This window comes from Ictalurus furcatus, chromosome 11, assembly GCF_023375685.1.
Source record: "Ictalurus furcatus strain D&B chromosome 11, Billie_1.0, whole genome shotgun sequence".
Lineage (NCBI taxonomy): Eukaryota > Metazoa > Chordata > Actinopteri > Siluriformes > Ictaluridae > Ictalurus > Ictalurus furcatus.
In genome coordinates, this window is record NC_071265.1 from 17730854 (window position 1) to 17756609 (window position 25756).

The 25756-nt window shown below is 40.2% G+C and overlaps 2 protein-coding genes across 4 annotated transcripts in view; one reads left to right on the forward strand and one right to left on the reverse strand.

Moving 5' to 3' along the window:
* LOC128614834 (nuclear factor of activated T-cells, cytoplasmic 2) overlaps positions 1-1602 on the reverse strand; it is a 12240-nt gene extending 10638 nt beyond the window's left edge. For all 3 annotated transcript variants that reach the window (XM_053636458.1, XM_053636457.1, XM_053636459.1), the window contains exons 1-2: positions 1155-1602; positions 1-615 (exon numbers count right to left, since the gene is read on the reverse strand). The exon at positions 1-615 is cut by the window's left edge and continues 301 nt beyond it. In XM_053636458.1, the coding sequence (XP_053492433.1) occupies positions 1-615; positions 1155-1281 (742 nt within the window). In that variant the 5' untranslated portion in view covers positions 1282-1602. The remainder of the gene's footprint in view (positions 616-1154) is intronic.
* A 7002-nt stretch (positions 1603-8604) lies between these two features.
* On the forward strand, positions 8605-24551 carry LOC128615102 (E3 ubiquitin-protein ligase RNF182). Its single transcript, XM_053636962.1, has 2 exons — positions 8605-10109; positions 22773-24551. The coding sequence occupies exon 2, from the start codon at positions 23412-23414 to the stop codon at positions 24168-24170; it is 759 nt and encodes a 252-aa protein (XP_053492937.1). The 5' UTR covers positions 8605-10109; positions 22773-23411; the 3' UTR covers positions 24171-24551.
* The last annotated feature ends 1205 nt before the right edge of the window (positions 24552-25756 follow it).

The window sequence follows — 25756 nt, forward strand, 5'->3', positions numbered from 1 at the left end:
GCTCGTAAGTGCGTTTTCCCTGAGGAGAAGTGGAGCGCGAACCTGGCCGTGAGGAGGACGCAGATGAAGGCCTGCAGTTCAGGAAAGTTTCCTCAGTGATGCTGGTGCGTGGGGATGTAGTTGGTGAAGTACGGGGTGAACCGGATGCATGGATGGCCTGGAGCCTTGGGCACAACTCAGCCACGGTCATGGCAGCTAAACCTCCAGCTCCTGAAGCACTGGGAGAAACACATGGTGAGGGCTGGGGTGAACACACTTCCGAGTGCCAGCTGGAGGAAGTGCTGCTTGCCGGGCTCAGGTTCTCCCTGTAGAGCAGGTTCTGGTACGGAGGCACAGCCAGACGCCGACTAATATCCACTGGTGCTGTTTGGACATGCTCACGGTGCTGGTGGTGTAGCTCTGAGCAGGTGATCTCAATGCGGGGGCTAGCCTGCAATGAGAGCGAGTGACTGAGAAGATCTCGCAGATCAGGGTGATGACAAGTGAGGAGGTCCTCAGAAGTTGGAGGATTATAGGAAGGCTGATGGAGGGACAGATCGCTGTATGGAGCATGGGCCTGGTCGATATTGGACGAGGGTGGATTAGCATCAAGGTGTGACAGAGCATCAAGTTCATCTGTTGAGGAAAAGGAGCAATGTGGAAATGAGATGGGTTAACGTTGCAAGAAAGCTGAAGGAAGACGAACTTCGATCGCGCCATTTTAAAGTGGAAACTGAGCACATGCTCTGTTCAGTTTTATGGCAATGAAAAGAACAAGTCCCTCACTACATCTTCCAATAATACACAAACAATCCAGTACATTTTTAGACCAGCTTAGTGTTGTCGTTGTTCATCTGACTTTATGGTTAAATTATGAATTCACCCATATTTGCAATCTGAAAATAAACAATCTTAATATTTAATATTTTATATATATACATATATATATATATATATATATATATATATATATATATATATATATATATAACTAATAGGGGTATATAGAGTAGCTTGATAATTTTGATATAACTGAGTTAAATTAAATAAACCTATGGAACACAAACACAAATACCGTGTAAATACAACAAAACCAGCTGCCAAACTCTAAAGCCACTGAAGCACTGAAGGGTTTTAACAAACTTGTAAATAATAAATGAAGTCCGTTGACTGACCTTGGTCATCAGGTGGAATGTCATTTCCAATTTGTCCGTAAAGGAACAGAGGGAAAGGAAAGTCCAGCTCTTCCTGTCCGCCTGCAGCAGCGAACCCGACAGCACTGTTTTCACAGTTACTACTCATTGGGGAAATGTTTTCGTCTCCTTAAAAAAAAACAAACAAACAAACAAACAAACAAACAAAAAACAGCTAAACTAGTTGAAATGCCCTTAAAGGTAACTACACCGGAAATAAAGAAAAGACAGAACAAGTTCCGCAATTGTTATGGAATGATAGATAGTGTACCCTTTCGCAAGTGAAGTGACTAACACACACACAGTACAGCAGAGATGTGTCTCTGACGCGCGGATGGGACTGAGAGAACGCGAAGAGCGCGAGCTGTTCAAAGAGACCGACGACTTCCTGTTTAAAAAGAAACTCCTCCGAAAACTTGCGGTGAACTGTTTCTCAACCACACACACAGAACATCTTCATCTGGTTATTGTACTGTTAGGCTATTTTATATATATATATATATATATATATATATATATATATATATATATATATATATATATATATATATATATATAGTATCTCACAAAAGTGAGTACACCCCTCACATTTTTGTAAATATTTGATTATTTGATTTTATCTTTTCATGTGACAACACTGAAGAAATGACACTTTGCTACAATGTAAAGTAGTGAGTGTACAGTTTGTGTAACAGTGTAAATTTGCTGTCCACTCAAAATAACTCAACACACAGCCATTAATGTCTAACCCGCTGGCAACAAAAGTGAGTACACCCCTAAGTGAAAATGTACAAATTGGGCCCAATTAACCATCCCCCACCACCCCCCGGTGTCATGTGATTTGTTAGTGTTACAAGGTCTCAGGTGTGGATGTGGAGCAAGTGTGTTAAATTTGGTGTCATCGCTCTCACAATCCCACATACTGGTCACTGGAAGTTCAACATGGCACCTCATGGCACCTCATGGCAAAGATCTCTCTGAGGATCTGAAAAAAAAAGAATTGTTGCTCTACATAAAGATGGCCTAGGTATTAAGAAGATTGCCAAGACCCTGACACTGAGCTGCAGCACGGTAGCCAAGACCATACAGCGGTTTAACAGGACAGGTTCCACTCAGAACAGGCCTCGCCATGGTCGACCAAAGGAGTTGAGTGCACGTGCTCAGCGTCATATCCAGAGGTTGTCTTTGGGAAATAGACGTATGAGTGCTGCCAGCATTGCTGCAGAGGTTGAAGGGGTGGGGGGTCAGCCTGTCAGTGCTCAGACTATACGCCGCACACTGCATCAAATTGGTCTGCATGGCTGTTGTCCCAGAAGGAAGCCTCTTCTAAAGATGATGCACAAGAAAGCCCGCAAACAGTTTGCTGAAGACAAGCAGACTAAGGACATGGATTACTGGAACCATGTCCTGTGGTCTGATGAGACCAAGATAAACTTATTTGGTTCAGATGGTGTCAAGCATGTGTGGTGGCAACCAGGTGAGGAGTACAAAGACAAGTGTGTCTTGCCTACAGTCAAGCATGGTGGTGGGAGTGTCATGGTCTGGGGCTGCATGAGTGCTGCCGGCACTGGGGAGCTACAGTTCATTGAGGGAACCATGAATGCCAACATGTACCGTGACATACTGAAGCAGAGCATGATCCCCTCCCTTCGGAGACTGGGCCGCAGGGCAGTATTCCAGCATGATAACGTCTTTTGCCTTGCTAAAGAAGCTGAGGGTGAAGGTGATGGACTGGCCAAGCATGTCTCCAGACCTAAACCCTATTGAGCATCTGTGGGGTATCCTCAAACGGAGGGTGTAGGAGCACAAGGTCTCGAACATCCACCAGCTCCATGGTGTCTTCATGGAGGAGTGGAAGAGGACTCCAGTGGCAACCTGTGAAGCTCTGGTGAACTCCATGCCCAAGAGGGTTAAGGCAGTGCTGGAAAATAATGGTGGCCACACAAAATATTGACACTTTGGCCCAATTTGGACATTTTCACTTAGGGGTGTACTCACTTTTGTTGCCAGCGGTTTAGACATTAATGGCTGTGTGTTGAGTTATTTTGAGGGGACAGCAAATTTACACTGTTACACAAGCTGTACACTCACTACTTTACATTGTAGCAAAGTGTCATTTCTTCAGTGTTGTCACATGAAAAGATATAATCAAATATTTACAAAAATGTGAGGGGTGTACTCACTTTTGTGACATACGGTATATGTGTGTGTGTGTGTGTGTGTGTGTGTGTGTGTGTGTGTGTATAAGTATATATATACTTATATATAGGCTATCAATTTGTATGTTTATACATCAATTTATATAGCCTATCAATTTGTTGATATATAAACAGGAAGTCGTCGTTTTAGTCGTTTTACTTACACAAAATCAACCAAGGGACTCTGTTTGAATTATTCTTGTCAAGTTAAAGTCTAGTTAAAACGCTGTTCCGAAAACACACAGAATTTAACCACAAGATGGCGACGTTGCGTTGTACCGTGGTGGGGATTTTCCCTGCAAAACAAACACTGAAGAGTGAAGAGTTGTGTGTTGAACAGGTGGGAATGACTTGTTCAGCTGTTTGTTGATGTAGGATGACCTCTGCCATTTTCACCTGCTCCTCAGGCAGGCGTCCTCCACTTCTATCTAAGTGCAGGGATGTGTTTTAAACCTTACTACAGTGCGTCAGTGAAGTACTTTACTTCATTAGTGTGCTGAGAACCACAGTGTTGTAGACGACAAGCACACGGACCTGTCAACGTGGGCAAATAAGGTTCCCTGCTTCACTGTATGTGGCTTGAAATGATTATTCTTGACCCCTTTTGTATAATTGATACACTCAGTTTGCTCATTTAGGGCTTGGCATTTAGTACAGTTTAGTTATATATGCCCTGGCTCTAGTAGCAAACTAAGTTAGGCTACCTTTTGATGTATGCCTTTGCAATAGGCTTAATCAAAATGAGATATAAAATATGAGATGTTTGAATTCCACATATTTGTGGTGGAGGGGGAACGGTGGCTTAGTGGTTAAAATGTTTGCTTCGTACCCCCGGGGTTGGGGTTTCAAATCCCACCTCTGCCCCGTGTGCACGGAGCTTGCATGTTCTCCCCACACACCGGGGGCCTCCTCCAGGCACCTCGGCCTCTCCCCTGCCAGCCCAAAGACACACGCTGTAGGTTGATTGGCATTTCCAAATTGTCTGTAGTGTGTGTGATTGTGCCCTGCAATAGGTTAGCACCCATCCAGGTTGTCCCCAGCCCTGTGGTCCAAGCACCCGAAGACCCATCCAGGCTCCCCTGTGACCCTGTGTAGGATAAGTGGCATAGAAAATGGATGGATGGATACTTGTGGTGATTCAGCGCTGTACGTAGTGCACATTTTTATACGTACTAACAAGCATTATTCACTTTTCAAACCTCTTCAAATAATGCTAACAACTGGTTGCATTACTGTTTTTTTGTTTGTTTGTTTGTTTGTTTTCGTTTTGTATTTTAATTGGTATTGTGATCATAACTGTATAGTATAGGCAGATACAAACGAATATTTCTGAATAAATAAATAAATAAATAAATAAATAAATATGTAAATAAATCAATTCTAACACTGATGCAGAAAATGTATGTGGATTACTGTAAAGTATCTGGTTCTGTATCTGTAAAGTATCTGTAAAGTATCTGTAAAGTATCCGGGGTTCGATTCTCACCGGGGCTATGTGTGTGCGGAGTTTGCATGTTCTCCCTATGCTGCGGGGGTTTCCGCCGGGCACTCCGGTTTCCTCCCCCAGTCCAAAGACATGCATGGTAGGCTGATTGGTGTGTCTAAAGTGTCCGTAGTGTATGAATGGGTGTGTGAATGTGTATGTGATTGTGCCTTGCGATGGACTGGCACCCTGTCCAGGGTGTCCCCCGCCTTGTGCCCAATGCTCCCTGGGATAGGCTCCAGGTTTCCCCGCGACCCTGAAAAGGAGTAAGCGGTAGAAGATGGATGGATGGATGGATGAATTCTAACGCTGATGCAGAAAATGTATATGGCTTACTGTAAAGTATCTGGTTACTGACATGTATAGTTAAAGCTTGTTATTTTATCCTACTTCATTTGATCACACTATACATCAAAACATACATTATTCAGCTGATAAATGCAGGAATCCATTGCACCAAGGAGTGACATCTGATCATGTGGATGATGGTCATAAACTTTCGACATGCTCTATGGGGTTAAGTTATGGTAAATAATGTAGGAGGAATGATGACTACAAATCAGTATGTTCTACAAATAAATGTGTGACTATATGATGATGGTGAAATCTCCAGTTGTCCCATGCAACCATAAACGATCTGCATTGTTTAGTCTGTTTCTGTAGCTCTTTTTGTAGAGATCATATGAAAATTAATAAGCACTCTGTATTAAATGGTCTAATTTGTGATGAGTCTTTCAGCAGTTTTTTTTTTTTGCATGTTATTGCTGCACATTTAGTAACGTACACTATATGGCCAAATGTATGTGGACACCTGACCATCACATCCATATATGCCCATTCCAAAACCATGGGCATTAACATGGAGTTAGAGCTCCCCTTTGCAGTTATAACAGCCTCCACTCTTCAGGGAAGGCTTTCCGCTAGATTTTGGAGCATGGCTGTGGGGATTTGTGCTCATTCAGCCACATGAGCATTAGTGAGGTCAGGTACTGATGTTGGGTGAGGAAGTCTGGTGTACAGTCAATGTTCCAGCTCATCCCAAAGGTGTTCAGTGTGGTTGAGGTCAGGGTTCTGTACAGGTCATTTGAGTTCTTCCACTCCAATCTTGGCAAATCATGTGTTTATGGACCTCGATTTGTGCACAGGGGCATTGTCATGCTGGAACATTTTGGGCCTCTTAGTTCCAGTGAAGGCATATCTTAATGCCACAGCATGCAGAGACATCCTGTACATTTGTGTGCTTCCAACTTTGTGACATGTTTGGGAAGGCCCACATATGGGTTTGATGAAAAACATTTTGTCCATATAGTGTACTTGTTACTATATTTGTTATCTTCATTTGTTTAATCACATGTGTAATAAGTTTTTAAACAGAGTATGCAAAACTTTTGTGTTTTATTGAGTTTATTCAGGTCTGTAAATTATAATGCAGTGGTGTGTGTTAATGTTAATGAACAGTGCAAATGTGAATGCAGCAGCAGTGTGTGTGTGTGTGTATGTGTGTGTGTGTGTGTGTGTTTGTATGTGAGTGTTAATTCAGGTATGTAAATGCTCATGCAACAGTGTGTGTGTGTGTGTGTGTGTGTGTGTGTGTGTGAGTGAATTCCTTCTTTGATATATCTATGACCCTGTAGTCCTCTGTAAGCGCTGTAAATGTTAATGCAGCAGTGTGTGTGTGTGTTAATGCAGCAGTGTGTGTGTGTTAATTCAGGTGTGTGTGTGTTAATGCAGCAGTGTGTGTGTTAATGCAGCAGTGTGTGTGTGTTAATGCAGCAGTGTGTGTGTTAATGCAGCAGTATGTGTGTGTTAATGCAGCAGTGTATGTGTGTGTGTCAATGCAGCAGTGTATGTGTGTGTGTTAATGCAGCAGTGTGTGTGTGTGTGTCAATGCAGCAGTGTATGTGTGTGTGTTAATGCAGCAGTGTGTGTGTTAATGCAGCAGTGTATTGTGTGTATGTGTTAATGCAGCAGTGTGTGTGTGTGTTAATGAGGTGGTGTATGTGTGTGTTAATGCAGCAAGTGTGTGTGTAACAGCAGTTGTGTGTATCTGTGTTAATTCAGCAGTGTGTGTGTTAATTCAACAGTGTGTGTGTGTGTGTGTTAATTCAACAGTGTGTGTGTTAATTCAACAGTGTGTGTGTGTTAATTCAGCCGTGTGTGTGTGTGTGTTTGTGTATGTGTGTGTTAATGCAGCAGTGTGTGTGTGTTAATGAGGTGGTGTATGTGTGTGTTAATGCAGCAAGAGTGTGTGTTACAGCAGTTGTGTGTATCTGTGTTAATTCAGCAGTGCGTGTGTTAATGCAGCAGTGCGTGTGTTAATGCAGCAGTGTGTGTGTGTGTGTTAATGCAGCAGTGTGTGTGTGTGTTAATGCAGCAGTGTGTGTGTATGTGTGTGTGTTAATGCAGCAGTATGTGTGTATGTGTGTGTGTGCTAATGCAGCAGTGTGTGTGTATGTGTGTGTTAATGCAGCAGTGTGTGTGTTAATGCAGCAGTGTGTGTGTGTGTTAATGCAGCAGTGTGTGTGTATGTGTGTGTGTTAATGCAGCAGTATGTGTGTATGTGTGTGTGTGTGCTAATGCAGCAGTGTGTGTGTATGTGTGTGTTAATGCAGCAGTGTGTGTGTGTTAATGCAGCAGTGTGTGTGTGTGTTAATGCAGCAGTGTGTGTGTGTCTGTTAATGCAGCAGTGTGTGTGTGTGTTTGTGTTAATGCAACAGTGTGTGTATGTGTGTGTGTTAATGCAGCAGTGTATGTGTGTGTGTGTTAATGCAGCAGTGTGTGTGCGTGTGTGTGTGTTAATGCAGCAGTGTATATGTGTGTGTATGTGTGTGTTAATGCAGCAGTGTGTGTGTGTGTGTGTGTGTTAATGCAGCAGTGTGTGTGTGTGTTAATGCAGCAGTGTGTGTGTGTGTTAATGCAGCAGTGTGTGTGTATGTGTGTGTGTGTTAATGCAGCAGTGTGTGTGTGTGTGTGTGCTAATGCAGCAGTGTGTGTGTATGTGTGTGTTAATGCAGCAGTGTGTGTGTGTGTTAATGCAGCAGTGTGTGTGTTAAAGTAGCAGTGTGTGTGTGTGTTAATGCAGCAGTGTGTGTGTGTGTGTTAATGCAGCAGTGTATATGTGTGTGTGTGTTAATGCAGTAGTGTGTGTGTGTGTTAATGCAGTAGTGTATATGTGTGTGTTAATGCAGCAGTGTGTGTGTGTGTTAATGCAGCAGTGTATATGTGTGTGTGTTAATGCAGCAGTGTGTGTGTGTGTGTTAATGCAGCAGTGTGTGTATGTGTATGTGTGTGTGTGTTAATGCAGCAGTGTGTGTGTGTTTGTGTTAATGCAGCAGTGTGTGTATGTGTATGTGCGTGTGTGTTAATGCAGCAGTGTGTGTGTGTGTGTTAATGCAGCAGTGTGTGTGTTAATGCAGCAGTGTATATGTGTGTGTTAATGCAGTAGTGTATATGTGTGTGTGAATGCAGCAGTGTATATGTGTGTGTGTTAATGCAGCAGTGTGTGTGTGTGTGTGTGTTAATGCAGCAGTGTGTGTGTATGTGTGTGTGTTAATGCAGCAGTGTGTGTGTGTGTGTTAATGCAGCAGTGTGTGTGTATGTGTGTTAATGCAGCAGTGTGTGTGTATGTGTGTGTTAATGCAGCAGTGTGTGTGTTAATGCAGCAGTGTGTGTGTGTGTTAATGCAGCAGTGTGTGTATGTGTGTGTGTTTGTGTTAATGCAGCAGTGTGTGTGTGTTTGTGTTAATGCAGCAGTGTATGTGTGTGTTAATGCAGCAGTGTATATTTGTGTGTGTTAATGCAGTAGTGTGTGTGTGTGTTAATGCAGTAGTGTATTTGTGTGTGTGTTAATGCAGTAGTGTATATGTGTGTGTGAATGCAGCAGTGTTTGTGTATGTGTGTGTGTTAATGCAGCTGTGTGTGTATGTGTATGTGTGTATGTGTTAATGCAGCAGTGTGTATGTGTTTGTGTTAATGCAGTAGTGTATATGTGTGTGTGTGTGTGTTAATACAGCAGTGTATATGTGTGTGTGTTAATGCAGCAGTGTGTGTGTGTTAATGCAACAGTGTATATGTGTGTGTGTTAATGCAGCAGTGTGTGTGTGTGTGTTAATGCAGCAGTGTATATGTGTGTGTTAATGCAGTAGTGTATATGTGTGTGTGTTAAATCAGCAGTGTGTGTGTGTGTTAATTCAGCAGTGTGTGTGTGTGTGTTAATTCAGCAGTGTGTGTGTGTTAATTCAGCAGTGTGTGTGTGTGTTTGTGTTAATGCAGCAGTGTATGTGTGTGTGTGTGTGTGTGTTAATGCAGCAGTGTGTGTGTGTGTGTTAATGCAGCAGTGTATGTGTGTGTGTGTGTGTGTTAATGCAGCAGTGTATGTGTGTGGGTGTTAATTCAGCAGTGTGTGTGTGTGTTAATGCAGCAGTGTATGTGTGTGTGTGTGTGTTAATGCAGCAGTGTAGGTGTGTGTGTGTGTGTGTGTGTGTGTTAATGTAGCAGTATGTGTGTGTGTGTGTGTTAATGCAGCAGTGTGTGTGTTAATGCAGCAGTGTATGTGTGTGGGTGTTAATTCGGCAGTGTGTGTGTGTGTTAATGCAGCAGTGTATGTGTGTGTGTGTGTGTTAATGCAGCAGTGTAGGTGCGTGTGTGTTAATGCAGCAGTATGTGTGTGTGTGTGTGTGTGTGTGTGTTAATGCAGCAGTGTATGTGTGTGGGTGTTAATTCAGCAGTGTGTGTGTGTGTGTGTGTTAATTTTCAGCTGTGTGTGGGTTAATGCAGCAGTGTGTGTGTATGTGTGTTAATTAAGCAGTGTATGTATGTGAGAGTGTTAATGCTGCAGTGTATGTGTGTGTGTGTTAATTCAGCTGTGTGTGTGTTAATGCAGCAGTCTGTATGTATGTGAGAGTGTTAATTCAGCAGTGTATGTGTGTGATAATTCAGCAGTGTATGTGTGTGTGTGTATGTATGTGTATGTGTTAATTCTGTGAACTCTCGTGCACGCGCTCGGCAGGTCTCTGGCCGCGGGCTCGTGTTGCCACAGTAACCGGTGTGTGAGTTGGGATGCTGTAGCGCTACCGCAGTGATCAGTGAGGGGGATGGCGCGATTCCGCTCGGCCTCATCCGACATCGGCATCCTGATCGACACGGACTCTGACTCACCACAGCGCTCTGAACACGGACATGTTGCTCGCGCGAGCTCCTGATCCTGATGAGGACCGCACGCCCGCTTTCCCCATCCCCTAATTCAGGATCAGAGGGGTAAGTACACTACATGTTCACCGAGCAGAAGAATCACAATGACCTTAATCCAGCTGGGAATCAGAGCGGCAGTGTGGATGTGATGCACATCTTCTCACGACGCGTCTGATGTGTGCTTGTAAGTCAGTACCTGCTGATCATGTAACGCGGTGTGAGGTTCACTCGGTGAAGCAACAGGGACGCACCTTGTTTTGAGATTCCTCATGTAGCTGATGACACCATGGGATGGGAACGACTGGATCAATCTGTGTGGCTGTATGATCCAGGATCCAGGATCCAGTCTTATTGTTAAGGAGGATTATTAGGGAGGATTATTAAGGAGGATTATGAGGATGTGTTCGGGTTCATCATTCATTCTCTAGCTTTAGTCGAGGGGGGAATGTGTGCAGTGCGATTTAAACGCCATGTACCTGTTGGACTGTGTGGCAACACGTGAAGAGAAAGATTGACTTTCCATCCTTCAGATCATCCAGAATATTATATAGTCTGAAAAAAAGATAGTCTGTGAAGCGAGTGTAGGCTCACTGACGCCACTGAAAAATAAAATATAAATAAAAAAATAAACCAACAAAACAACACAGGCAAAACATGGATGCGTTTTTGAGACTTCAGCAGAGCTCTTCTGCATCTACAGAGTCCGAGCCTCAAGCCAGATCATTTATAGAGGAATAGGATTAATCACACTAGGCCAGTGTTTCCCTGCAATAGAAACTAGGGGTTGAAAACCAACAACAATAGAAACCCTCATAGAATTTGTAATGTTTTTAATGGTTATAATGGGAATTGTATTGGTTTTAATGGAAACTGTAATGATCGCTGTAGGTCTCTACTGGTAATTTGTTGCCTTCTAATGGTAGCATGTTAATGTCTAGTGGACACCAGTAATCATAATGGTTTTAATGGTTAGCTGATGGCTTAATGGTATTTATAGTGGGAAACATTAGCATTTCTCTGATGGTTTCTGTTGTTGTTGGTTTGTTTTTGTTTTGTTAGTTTTTTTCCAGCAGGGTTGATTTTCATTAAAATGCCTTATATAGTTGAATAATTTGCTGATTTGTTGAAAGTCGACTTGAAATTACAGTAAATGCCGTTTGATCACATGGTCATTTGTTTGTTTGTTTGTTTAAACATGTTCTGCTTTGGAATGCCCATCTGAAAGGGAAAGATTAGCGAGATAAAAGACGAGCTCTTGTTGAGAACGAGAGGTTTTTGGTATTTTCACCTACTGCTCAATAAATGTGACAGCAACGTTCATGGTCAGTGTGTTTATTTTGTTTAGCACGTTTGCCTCACAGCTCCAGGGTTGGGGGTTCGATTCACGCCATGTTCTCCCCATGCTTCAGGGGTTTCCTACGGGTACTCCGCCTCCTCACCCCATCCAGAGACATGCGTTGTAGGCTGATTGGCATCTCTAGATTGTCTGTAGTGTGTAAATGTGTGTGCCATTGTGCCCTGAAATGGGTTGGCACTCTGTCCAGAGTGTCCCCCACCTCGTACCCACCTTGTCTGGATAGGCTCCAGACTCCCCTGCGACCCTGTATAGGATAAGCGCTACAGAAAATGTATGGATGGGATGGATCGTTAACTGTTCTTACATTTCTGAAGGTTTACTAATAGCAAACTTGTTGTAGGCTTCTACTCAGACCTGTTAAGGGTTCCTGCAGATGGGGCAAAAATGAAAAGCTTTTTAGAGTGTTTGATTGAACCTTTTTTCCCTATAAGTGTATAGACACAAGCACTATACTCAGTTTAGCTTAGGATATTAGCTTAAACGTCGATCATTCTGTAAAGACAGAATGTAAGAAAGACACTGATTAAATGACTTAAATGGCGAGGACGAGAAGATCAGGAACACCTCTAAGGTAATCGACACTGCACCATAATTAACAGTGTGTCTCAATCTCACAGACTTTATTAGAGACTTGCTGGGAGTTTGAACTAGTCTTCTGGGAACATGTGCACTATTCCCATCGTTTATACTGTAGTAGACATGCAAAGGGCTACACAATGTAGGTCTGGAATTAAAGGCACATTTCTTTCCTTTGAGCCCCAAAAAGGGAGTGGTATCAAAACTAGGCCACTAATGACCTTTCAGTCAGCGTGACAGCTCTGAGCCAACAGTGGGGAGGACGAGAGCGGATTTATCAAGCACTTCTTGTCTCATGTGAGAGTGCCACTAAGCTGTCCTGTCAAATCACAATGCAAAGAGAGAGACGTCCTCTCACTGCAGGTTGTTCTTTAAAGAGACAGGAGATAAATTTAGAATGTGGCACAGACAAAACTCTCGAACAGACCTGCAGGTAGACCTGTTATATTTGGCAATAGTAATTTTGTCTAAATGCGAATAGTGTGAAAAAGACTTTGAATTTGTTGTTCTTCAGATATGTTACATTATCCAGTGCTGTAGGAGGTTTTTTTGCTAAAACATTTTAAGCCCATTGTATAATTGTTTTTTTTTTAATAGTCATTTGTATCATCTTTCTTTTTTTTTCTGAGAACTCCATAAGGAAGAGTATTTGCTTGTGGAAAATGTAGTGCAGTCATAAGCATTCTCCTGGGCAACATGAGGAGAGGGAGACGGTACGAATTAAATGCGTCATTAAAATTGAACGTTCCAGAGCTTCATTGATCAATTTTTCATAAACCCATTCTGCGGTCCATCAAAGATCCAGACAGATGGATCAACCGCTTTATTGCAGTGGCTTTTTTCTCCAAAGGACTAAATGTAATAATAAAGCATGATGTTACTGTCATTCACAAATGCACGATTAAATTTGGCAATTTATAATTATAAGATGATGTAATTAAAATAAATAGATCTTAAACTGGAATGTATTATTATTATTTTAATGTTGTTGATAATACTTGCAACAAAAAAAAACCTACTGTGAACAATTTGTTGACATTTAGTGTATGCACTTATAAAGACAGATAAAACAAAATAAGTTTGACAAATTTGGCCAGACCGAATTTGCCATTAGTGATTTATGGAAAATTAAGTCTAAAGGTTTCCCTCCAGTCATGCATAATGTCTGGTTGACATTATGTCTGACCACAAAATCTTCTTTAAACCTGCAGTGTTCTTGGTTTATTAGAATTTACAGCGCTGAGAAAAAGTATTTTCTGATTTCTTCTTTTTTTGTGTGTATATTTCATGCTAAATTGTTTCAGAAACTATAACAATCTAAAATAGATAAAACAAAGGCAACCGGAGTAAACAAAATACAGTTTTTAAATGATAATGTTATTTATTGAAGCAAAAAAAGTTGTCCAATACCAACTGGGCCTGTGTGAAAATGTATTTGCCCCCATAGTTACTAATACCACAAATCTATGAAATTGCATTAATAATGGGGTTCAGCTGGACTAGATGCAACTAGACCTGATTACTGCAAACCCTGTTCAATCAAATCAACACTTAAATAGAACTTTTTCAACAGCATGAAGTTGGTTAAAAGGTCTTATCCAGTAACACACTACGCCAAAGTTGAAAGAAATTCCAGAAATGATGAGGAAGAAGGTGATTGAAATACATCAGTCTGGGAAGGGTTACAAATCTATTTCAAAGGCTCTGGGACTCCAAAGAACCACAGTGAGAGCCGTTATCTCCAAATGAAACTCGGCACAGTAGTGAACTTTCCCAGAAGTGGCTGACCTTCCAAAATTCCTCCAAAATCACAGTGACAACTCATCCAGGAAGTCACAAAAGAGCCACGGACAACATCAAAGGAACGGCAGACATCTCTTGCATCAATAAAAGTCACTGTTCATGACTCCACTATCAGAAAGACACTGGGAAAAAATGGCATCCATGGAATAGTGGCAAGGCGAAAACCACTGCTAACCCAGAAGAACACTGAGGCTCTTCTGAATTTTGCCAAAACAGATCTTGATGATCCTCAATCCTTTTGAGAGAATGTTCTGTGGACTGATGAGTTGAAAGTGGAACTGTTTGGAAGACAGGGGTCCCTTTACATGTGGCGTAAACCAAACACCGAATTCCACAAAAAAAACATCGTGCCTTCATACCTACGGTCAAGCATGGTGGAGGGACTGTGATGGTGTGGGGATGCTTTGCTGCTTCAGGGCCTGGGCAACTTGCAATAATTGAGAGAAACATGAATTTTTCTTTCTAACAGAAAATCCTAAAGGAGAATATCCGGTCTTCAGTTTGTAAGTTTAAACTCAAGCACAACTGGGTTATGCAGCAAGACAATGATCCAAAGCATAGGAGTAAATCCTAGTCCTAGAAGAAAGTGAAAGTCTGATCTCCAATTATCTGAAAAGTTTGGTTGCACTCATTGCTGCTAAAGGTGGCACAACCAGAGTCAAAGTTTAAGGGGGAAGTTAGTTTTTCACATGGGTGATAAGTGTTGGATAACTTTTTCTTTTGCTTCAATAATAAAAAAATATATAAAAACTGTATTGTGTGTTTACTCAAGTTGCCTTTATTTTATGTTGTATTTGAAGATCTAAAACTATTTAGCATGAGATATACACAAAAACAGGAGAAATCAGGAATGAGCAAATATTTTTTCACAGCAATGTAGACAGTGACCACTGGATCTGTAAGTACACTCCTTTAACAAACAAGCAAATTAACTAACACATATTATTATACATGTGGTTATTTTAAATTGTTTTTCTAAATATTTATTTCCTGTTTTTTTTAATACAGTGGTGCTTGAAAGTTTGTGAATCCTTTAGAATTTTCTATATATCTGCATGAATAAGACCTAAAACATCATCAAATTTTAATGAGACAAAAGTCATCATCAAAGTCCTTAAATGAGACAAAAATATTATACTTGGTCATTTATTGATTTATAAGGAAAATGATTAAATATTACGTATCTTTGAGTGGCAAAAGTATGTGAACCTTTGCTTTCAGTATCTGGTGTGACCCTCTTGTGCAGCAATAACTGCAACTAAACGTTTCCGGTAACTGTTGATCAGTCCTGCACATCGGCTTGGAGGAGTTTTAGCCCATTCCTCAGTACAGAACAGTTTCATCTCTGGGATGTTGGTGGGTTTCCTCACATGAACTGCTTGCTTCAGGTCCTTCCACAACATTTCTATTGGATTAAAGTCAGGACTTTGACTTGGCCATAAACATAATGGTCAAAAACATTAACTTTATACTTCTTTAAACATTCTTTGGTAGAATGACTCATGTACTTAGGGTTGTTGTCTTGCTGCATGACCCACTTTCTCTTGAGATTCAGATCATGGACAGATGTCCTGACATTTTCCTTTAGAATTTGCTGGTATACTTCAAAATTCATTGTTCCATCAATGATGGAAAGCCGTCCTGGCCCAGATGCAGCAAAACAGTCCAAAATCATGATACTACCACCACCATGTTTCACAGATGTGATAAGGTTCTTATGCTGGAATACAGTGTTTTCTTTTCTCCAAACATAACGCTTCTCATGGAAACCAAAAATTCTATTTTGGTCTCATCTTTCCACAAAACACTTTTCCAATAACTTTCTGACTTGTCCACATGAGCTTTAGCAAACTGCAGAAGGGCAGCAATGTTCATTTTGGAGAGCAGTGGCTTTCTCCGTGCCACCCTGCCATGCACACTATTGTTGTTCAGTGTTCTCCTGATGGTGGATTCATAAACATTAAAATTATCCAATGTGAGAGAGGACCTTTAGTTGCTTAGACGTTACCCTGGGTTCCTTTGTGATCTCGTGGACTATTACACGTCTTGCTCTTGGAGTGATCTTTGTTAGTTGATCATCCTGTAGAGGGTAACAATGGTCTTGAATTTCCTCCATTTGTACACAATCTGTCTGACTGTAGATTGGTGAAATCAGTCTTTAGAGATGGTTTTGTAACCTTTTCCAGCCTGATGGAGGTCCTCAGAAATCTCCTTTGTTCGTGCCATGATGCGCTTCCAAAAACATGTATTGTGAAGATTAGACTGATAGATTGATCAGACCTGATTGTCCTCCCACTGATTGAAAACACCTCTAATTTCACCTTCAAATTAACTGCTCATCCTAGAGGATCACATACTTTTGCCACTCTCAGATATGTAATATTGGATCATTTTCCTCAATAAATAAATGACCAAGTATAATATTTTTGTCTTATTTGTTTAACTGGGTTCTCAGTGTCTACTTTTAGGAATTGTGTGAAAATTTGATGATGTTTTTGGCTCATATTTATGCAGAAATATAGAAAATTCTAAAAGGTTCACAAACTTTCAAGCACAACTGTGTGTATATATGTATGTGTATATATATATATGTATGTATATATATATATATATATATATATATATAGAGAGAGAGAGAGAGAGAGAGAGAGAGAGAGAGAGAGCCCTTAAGAGTTCTTCAGCTTGTCCCTCTTGGGGGAATGTTCTTAATGTTCTATGTAGGGTCCTTAAATGTTTTCTGTAAAACCCTAAAACAGAGAGTTTCACTATCAGAAAGGGTTCCATGTCGAACTCCTTTAGAAATTTAAGAACTCTTGAAGAACCCCTTTTTTCTAAGAGTGTGGGGCAATGTGTCATCAGAGATAACTCATAAGATTTAAACAAAAAAAAAGGGATTTTTGAAAAGTCATTTTATTATCAATTTTATTTATGTGTCTGCTTAAGGGTTCAAACTCATTCAGAAACTAGGACTAATTGAACCACATTAAACAACCACCTGGGACTGAATGGCTTATTCAGCTGATTATGGAATATATATGTTTGTCTGCACACAAAGGAAATAACCTACCAAGGGTTTTAGATGTCCACTTACTCCATGATCTCTCTCTCTCTTTCTCTCTCTCTCTTTTATTGAATTGTCTGGGTTTTTCCCCTTGTTAGTTTGCTTGATATCATGTTGAGTCAAATTGGTTTTAATAAAAAATTATGGCATTTTAACAGCCACTAGAATTTCCTCCTCTTGTACAAAAGAGGCTATTGCAATCTACAGATTTTTTCTGTTGTTGGTTATGTGAGGATTAATCTCATAGCCGAGACTGCCAAGTAAACACATTCAGAGAGAATTCTATGTTGCATCCCAATCTGAATACTGTGTACTAAATAGGATGTCTACATATTAGTGACATTAATAGAGGTCTGACAAATTATTGTGGTTTGTGATGTGGCCCAAGTATATGCCCAAAATTTATGGACACCTGACCATCACACCCACATGTGGTTCTTCAATTTGGAAGCACACAATTGTATAGGATTGTCTTTGTATTATGTAGCATTGTATTTTACTTTCAATAGAACTAAGGGGGCGCAAACATGTTTCGGCATGACAATGCCCCTGTGCACATAGTGAGGTCCGTGAAGACATGGAAGAACTTGAGCGGCCTGTGCAGAGCCCTGACCTCAACCCCAGCGAACATCTTACAGATGGCGTAAAACATCGATGACATCCCAGCCCTCCTCACCTAACATCAGTGATCTCATAAATGCTCTTGTGTCAGAATGGACAAAAAACCCAACAGCCACGCTCCAAAATCTTGTGGAAAGGCTTCCCAGAAGAGTGGAGGTTATTATAACAGTAAAGGGGGAATCAATCTGGAATGGGTTGTACAACAAGCACATATGGGTGTGATGGTCAGGTGTCCACAAACTTTTGGTCACATTCTATAATTGACTGCTTTCATTATTATGGTTACTTCAATATTATGAGTATTTTGAGAATGACACATGGATGATACTTTACCGTGAACATAAACATGACTGTCACATTTACGGAGCACTAGGTGAACTCGCAAAACCCCTAGACTCTAGGGCCTAGAATCACCTAGGTTGGTGTAATTGTGCTTGTTCAGTGGCATAAAACAGCATACACCCTACAGAATAAGGGTTGCTCTGCTGTAATCTTGCAGCATTCTGCTCAGCTGGGACCATGATGTGAATTTCGATGTTTTCCCTCACAGCTCCAAAGCCAATGCAAGTTAACCTGGTTGCTTCCATTCCGTCTGTTTTTTTATTATCTGATTTGTTTCTGCATGTATTTTGTTCTTCAGCCTGTCAATATTTTTGAAGTTAAAACTCCCTCACTCCTGAATCCTTTAAATACAGTATAATTCAGTCCATACTTGATTTTGCTGCGGCATTTTTCAGAATTTGCGATGCAATTTGCAGAGTTTTTTTTGTGCTTTTTTGCAGAAAACTGCTTGAATTGGCGAAATTGCAATTCCACGAAATTGTTTTGCATGGTCTTTCGCAGTGATGATTGTTGGTAAATGAGACCTTTTAGCCGTACTCATGTTTGATGCACGTGAATAGAAGAGGGCTTTGTCTGAATGCGTGTTGTGACAGGTGTCATGATGCGTCTTGGCCAAAATCTGTGGTAATTTTGAAATTGAAATTTGTAATTAATAATTAATAATTTTGAAAATTCGCAAGCTCCTGTAAATATCGAGGAGTTCTCTTGATTTTCTCTTCATTTCTGCAATAGCAAAATGGAGGGACTGATAATAACCATATACAATAGCAACCCAACACCCCAGAGACAGCACTGCCTGTGAATATAACAGTATTGTCAGAGCGACTCACTGCAGACTTAATAATCATGTTTTGTTCTTTTTTAACAATACAAAATGCAGCATTAAATCAAAATTTAAGCTTTATCTGTGCATGTTTTTACGTGTTTAAAAAAGGCTATTTTGATTAGACTCTCACCAATAGTGAATCCAGTAAAACATATAGCTGGGCATTTGGATCACATTCCCTCTGTTCTGCTTTGTCAGTGTGCAGTGTTTTTAAAGTAAACTTCAGCTACCGAAGCTGAAACACAAATGCATTATCTAATGAGTCAAAAGTATAATTCAATACAAAAAAAATATCAAAGAGTTAGTTCAAAAATGATTTTAATTATATCTATAAAGGGTATGTCTTAATCAGATCCTTAGGTCGTGAATCAGTATGTCCTGTACACTAGTTCGGGCACTGCTAAGGGCCCTGGCTCACTACACACTGGGACACAGATAACTCAATTTCCGGCAACATGATTACGTACTCGCGTTGTAAAACGTCATCAAAAATGTAAAATATTTCAGTTTTATATGTCGTATAAATTTGTTAGCTTTAATCACATGCGCTTCTGTCATGTACTTCAAGCTGGATCATAGGCTAGCTAGTGGAGTTTAAAAAAAATAAGAATAATTAAAAACTTTAAAGTCATTAGATTCAAACAATCTGTATATTGAACGTCAAATAAAGTTAAAAATCACTAATGGAAGTAATCATTTGAGAGCCATGACAATGAGAACAAACTACTAATATTTTTAGACAAAGTTGGCTGAGAGTTCGTCACCCTTTTTTGTTTTTTTCAAGCCGAGAGAGAGGCTTCAGAAAACATGATGTCATTTCCTGTAAGGGAACATAATGAATATCGATGCTCCCTGGTTTTTGTGATGCATTGTGGGATTTTGTAGGGAGCGCACGTACCAGTATACTGGAAGTATTTTGCCTTGAAATGGCTGTCTCTCTGAACAGTGTCCTGAGTACCAAACTAGGGAGCTGATAATAAATAATAAATTATTTAAATAATAAATAAAATGATATATTTTGGGTTTGCAGCGGTGACTCTATTCCAGCTGATCACATTTGGTTCGAGCTAGGCGCTCATGTGGCTGAATGGAATAAATACATAGACAAAGGACAGTTCATTATTAATTGATAAGTTATCACACAGGAATGCAGCAGTTGTATGTATGAGACATAAAAGCATAAAAGGTTTTCATATTTGACCATTCTGTTACTAAAACCCTTGTAGAAACACAAAACTACTGCAGAAAAATAGCGCAAACTAAATGTAAATGTTCTAGTTGGCAAAACTGAGAGGCAAACGTCATCACGTCATGGCATTTTGAATCTAGTTGAATTTTTCTGAAAATACATCGAGGTTTTGTCTTGTTATGTTGACACTGATGAGAACATGTAATCTATTCTAATTTTGTAAGAACTGCTGGATAAAGAAAGTGTGGTTGACAGTGACACTGACACTTTCGATCTGCGTTACCCATTAATATCAGTCCTAATGGACCCCCATGGAGCAATCTAACACCCATACCTCCTCATTATCATATACGTGTAAAGCAATTCAGAGTAAAATAAGAAATAAATAACTGACTAAACAAGTGTTAAAGTCAATAAAAATAGAAAGGTGAGAAAGTAAATGATAAAAGGAATAGTACTGTATTATAATACACTTATTTAATTTACTGTGAGTTTAGGAAATTAGAGTCGGAACACTAAAGTGTTGGGTTTTTTTTTTAAACTTCACCCTGTACTTGTTATATTTTTGACTAATCAGATCAGCCTATTATTGCTTTTTGTTGTTTTGGGGATTCCTTACTAAACTGTTATTAAGGCTTGTAGATAGGAAAGCATTTGCAGAAATCACACACGTATCCCTTTAAATGAATGTTTTTTTAAAAGAAACATGCTCCCAAAGGGAGGTATAAATGTTGGCACAGAATGGAAAGTTTGTGTCATTTCTGACCACAGGACAGGAACACAGATGGTGTTTGTTACGTTGTTGGCATCTCTACCAGTACCTCTCTGCCACTTTTGTGCATTAAAACACACTCGATGAGCATCCATGAAAAACAAGAAGTCTTATGCAATATTTGGTCAACATATTATTTATGATAATTGTGATTAAGTTGTCTCGGTGAGTGAGATTTCAGCACCAGACTGAGATATTCTGGGCAAAAATAAATAAATAAATATATATATATATGTGCCGAGGTAAAATGGAAAAAATATTAAGCTTTTAATGGTCTTAATGACAAATTGTTGGTCAGAAAATTATCAAGAATTAAACGAATGCACTCCTGAGAGCTCCTGTGCCAGCATTTCCTCATTTACTTTTGTTGTTTGGGAAAAAGCTAGAAACAGGGGGATTCACTTATATAGTCTTCTTGTATGCAAAGGTATAATTATATATATATTTATATATATAAAATAAACAGCTGTCTGTAATTTTACCCACAAAGCTTAAACATTCAAAGAAATCAAAGGTAAAGCTATCCCACACAACCTCACTTTATCTATTTGTTTAATTCCTGTTAATTTCCTGACCAATGATTTGTTGTTAAGACCATTTCAAGCTTAATACAATAATTTGCCATTTTTGGCTTGGCCCGTTTTGTTTTTTTCTGCCCAGGAGTGTAGGCTCTCAGGAATGTCTTATTATAGACCTTTGAGCTGTGTGTCTGCTGGCTTATGTTGCATGACAGGACCGAGGTCAGGCTGGGATGTTGAAGTCCTTGAATTTCCATTCGGATAAAGCTCCTGAACAAAGATGGCCATACATGATGAAAATTCAGAAATAAAAGCACACAAACAGGTGATTTTCCTCATTGGCGCCATTAAAGTAGCCTTTCTGTGCCATTTTTAAAGTAGGTTAGATGTCTGTACAACGCAGTCAACATGTAGCACTGAAGAGTCAGCTACATTGATTACTAAGCTAAATGTGGACGTGCCCTAAGGCATGTATTGGCGTGTTGCATTTTTAATAGGTAGTGAATTCAGGCTGGCAAAACTGTCTTTTACCAACTGCATCTCTGCATCCCAGACATCAGGACAAAGCCCAGTGGCTTGTGTTCAGTAAATCGCATGCTGCAATTTACGTAAGCTTTTTGCATCATGTCCCCTGGAGACAAGCTGCCATACAAAGTCACAGTCATAATTTCTGTCTCTTGTCTGCTTAAGGGTTGGATGTACATGTGTGTGTGTGTGTGACCAAGATGGAGTAGGATACTCTTTATCACAGTAATCAAGGGCATTTGGTGGTACTGGTGGGGGGGCTGTGTGTTATATTAGGCTCGATGTGTTTCCTAGAGCATGGGTCTGCTATTTATAGTTTAGCTCAAATTCTAACAACCTGCGTTCTGAGATAGAGAGATTGTGTGTGTGTGTGTTTGTGTGTGTGTGTGTGTGTGTGTGTGTGAGAGAGAGAGAGAGAGAGAGAGAGAGAGAGAGAGAGAGAGATGGGGGGGAAGAGGAGAAAAAAAGATATACACTGTGGTAAAGGAGATGTTTGTGTACTTGAGTTATACAGTAGCTGTGGGTTTCTATAAACCTGTGGAAAACATTCTCTTAGGGAATTAAAATTTTACAATTTACATTTACAACCATTTCCCGGTGCTCGCTCCGTAACCTGGACCCCATCACACTACACCTGCTGCATCCATGGGTTTTTATTAGTCTCTCCAGAAGCTGTGCAGTTTTTCAGTCCTTTTGTTAAGTGAAAAAATTGGACATACAACACCACCACTATAATTCTGTCCGTTCCTAGATCATAAATTGTGAAAACGACACATGCACAAACACAGTTATGAAGTAAGTGACAGTTTTATACTGTATTTCTGACAGTATGGACCTGATGAAAGTGGATGATGTAAATAAAAAGGCGTGTAGGCACACTGTAAGGTTTTTGTCCTTGACTTGAAGGGCAAGTCAAGGATACCAGTAATGCTCCTTTTCTCCTCTAGATTCACTCATGGGGATATCAGTATCATTTACAATGAGAGTATAATGACAGCGGAATAGCTGTTTAAGTGAAACTAAATATTGTGTATATATTATGTATTATTACATTTACACAGTATAATTACGTATGTACTATAGAATTATTACGTTTGTTTATTATATCTGTCACTGTTTTGTCTGTGTTCTTGTTTCAGAACGAAGCCAAGTGCTGCATCTCATAACATGCGTCGTATCGATCCTCTTTAACTGTTGCCAAAAGCAGACACGATCCAGGATGCTTTTACCTAGACTACAATCCAATTCTGCCAATTCACATATTGCTCTTGGATGACCAGTGAGCAGTGAGTTTTGTCTCAGGATTCTGAACTAGAATGAATTTAGCAACGGCCCATGAACATTTCATTAGCACCTCTTCCATAACAAGTGTTTCATTTACTGCTCGTCATTATGTTCATGACTCCAAGGAACTCTAAAAACGAAACACCTCAGTATATATATCTGTATACGTATTATACACGGAAAGTCTGCTGTACTGTGCATGTACTGTGCATGTACTACTGTGAATGATGTGTAATTATAATACTGGTTTTCAGGCCATCAGTGTTTAATTGATTTACGTTGATGTTCCACTGTTTACAACAAGCTATTTTCCTGTCTTCGGCTGTCAACATCAGAGCAGTATAAATGCTGTGTTGAAAACGACGCCCTGCTGTTAACACACCATCGGATAAAAAAAGACAAAACAACATTATACCCAGCAAGAGTAGCTAGATATTGCTCTAGTGTTACGTTTTGAAAATTTCCCATCGCGTTCCCCACTTCCTGCTCTCAGGATGAGTAGCAAGTCGGACTCGGAAGGCGTGCTCTACACGGTGGAGGAACTAGAGTGCAAGATATGCTATAGCCGCTATGATGCACGTGCTCGCAAGCCGAAGTTACTGGCGTGCCTGCACCGTGTCTGCGCTCGGTGCCTGAAGAAGATGGCCGAGATGGAATCGTCACCTGGCACTGTCAGCTGCCCATTCTGCCGCCATCAGACGCATGTACCCGATGAGGAAATCTGGCTCCTGCAGGATGACAGTAACATCCTGGCCATCCTCTCTTACCAGGAGCGAGTGAGGAAGAGCGGATCAATGCCTGTGGGTGAGGTTCTGCTCACCCCAAACAGTCTAAGTGGGGGAGAAATAGGAACAGGTGGGGAAGGAGGTGGAGGAGAGCAGGCTCACAGTTCCTCAGACTGCCTGGTCATCACCATCATGGAGGTTCCAGGCGAGTCAACTTCACCCGACTCCACTGGCATGCTGAACATGGTGCGTCTGTATCGGCCGGCTAGCTTGGACTCGCTGCCGTGCCACGTGCCTGTGCAGAAGTGGCGAGCGTGGACGTCACGCTCTGTGCCGCGTTTTGTCATGGGCTTCCTCTGCCTGCTATATTTCAGCTCGCTTCCCCTGGGCATATATCTGCTCATGATTCAGCAGCTCACACTGGGAGTGATCCTGGTCAGCCTGGTTCCCTCCACCCTCGTCCTCTGCGTGTTCTACGGCTTCTGTCAGTGCCTGTGCCATGAGATCATGGAGGCCATCGCCACATAGACACTTGATAGATTGTGTGTGATTTGTCAGTCTTTAGACAGTGTGAACCAAGCCAAAATCACAGATCTGTTCATTCTGCTCTGACTGCTGATCTACTGTTGCACTGGAATATACCAGCATTTAGAAGTGAACTTTCAACCACCTTCAGTTCGGGCAATACATACATTTGAATGAGCAGTTACACCCTGACATCCAGTGCAGGTTGTTTGTATTGAGCTACGGCTGCCTCAATTTGCTGTTGATTTGTTTGTTTGTTTGTTTGTTTTTATTCTGTACCTGTTAGCTCAGGCTTAACATGACTGTGATCCTTTTACATACCACTAATAAGGGAATGAGATTCATATCTAACATGGAAATTATGGACGTTGTTCCATAATGTAAAAATGTGTCCTTCCTACTTTTGACAATCCATTTGTTGTGTAAATATATATATATATATATATATATATATATATATATATATATATATATATATAGAGTTTCCATATATTTGTCACAGTTCCTAGTTGCCTTTGTAAGGCATGCAAATTCCCAAGCTATATTTTAATGTTGTATATATAAAATACTGTGTTTGTCATTGCTATGAGAATGAACAAATGCCTTCAGATCATCCGAACTGTTAATAGATATTCAATAAAGATTGGAAACACAACCTAATGGATATCAATCAATGAGATTGTAAGTCGTCAACTGGTAAATAAAATAGTACTTATAGTAACCTAGAAATAGAAATAGTAACCTAGAAAGTGGCGAGTTTACATCATTTTTTAAAAGTCGACAACAAAAACAGAATGTTGAAAGACAAATGGAACAAGAAGTGCGTGTTTATTGCCCTGTGTTAAATTCAAAACGGATGTCTCACCTGTTCAGAGATGATAACGCTGGTTAGAAGTGGTAACATGAAGCACCACTAAGAAACAAAACATAACCACTTTAGATTGTCTGACTTACACCCATAAACTAAACATCAATAGTCAAGTCAACAATAGTTATGTTAATTGCTTATCCAAACTTTTGTAAGCAAGGATTTTTATGTAACGGGAACTTTCTGAATTTTCTTTGAGTACTCCTAATGAAAAGAAACTCTGAATGAGGGTGGAAAATAAAATTCAACATTGTAATGATTGCAAAATGTTAATAATTTAAAAAAAAAAAAAAAGAGGGATCATAAAAAATGCATTGTGTTTTTTATTTAGTCCTGTCCTGAAGAAGTTATTTCACATAACAGATGTTTACATATAGTCCACAAGACACAATAATAACTGAATTTACACAAATCAACCAGTTCAAAAATTTACCTACACTTCATTCTTAATACTGTATGTTGTTACCATCTTCTATACCGCTTATCCTTCCTTCAGGGTCACGGGGAACCTGGAGCCTATCTCAGGGAGCATCAGGCACAAGGCGGGGTACAGGATGATTGGTGTGTATTATTGTTATTAATTTGTCTTCTGGGAAACATGTAAATATATTAGCTAGCCTCTGAAGAACAGTACTAAATGCAAAAGATATTTAAACAAAATAATAATTTACACTGACCATCCTGTTCAAAAGTTTACACCCCCCTGGCTCTTAATGTATCG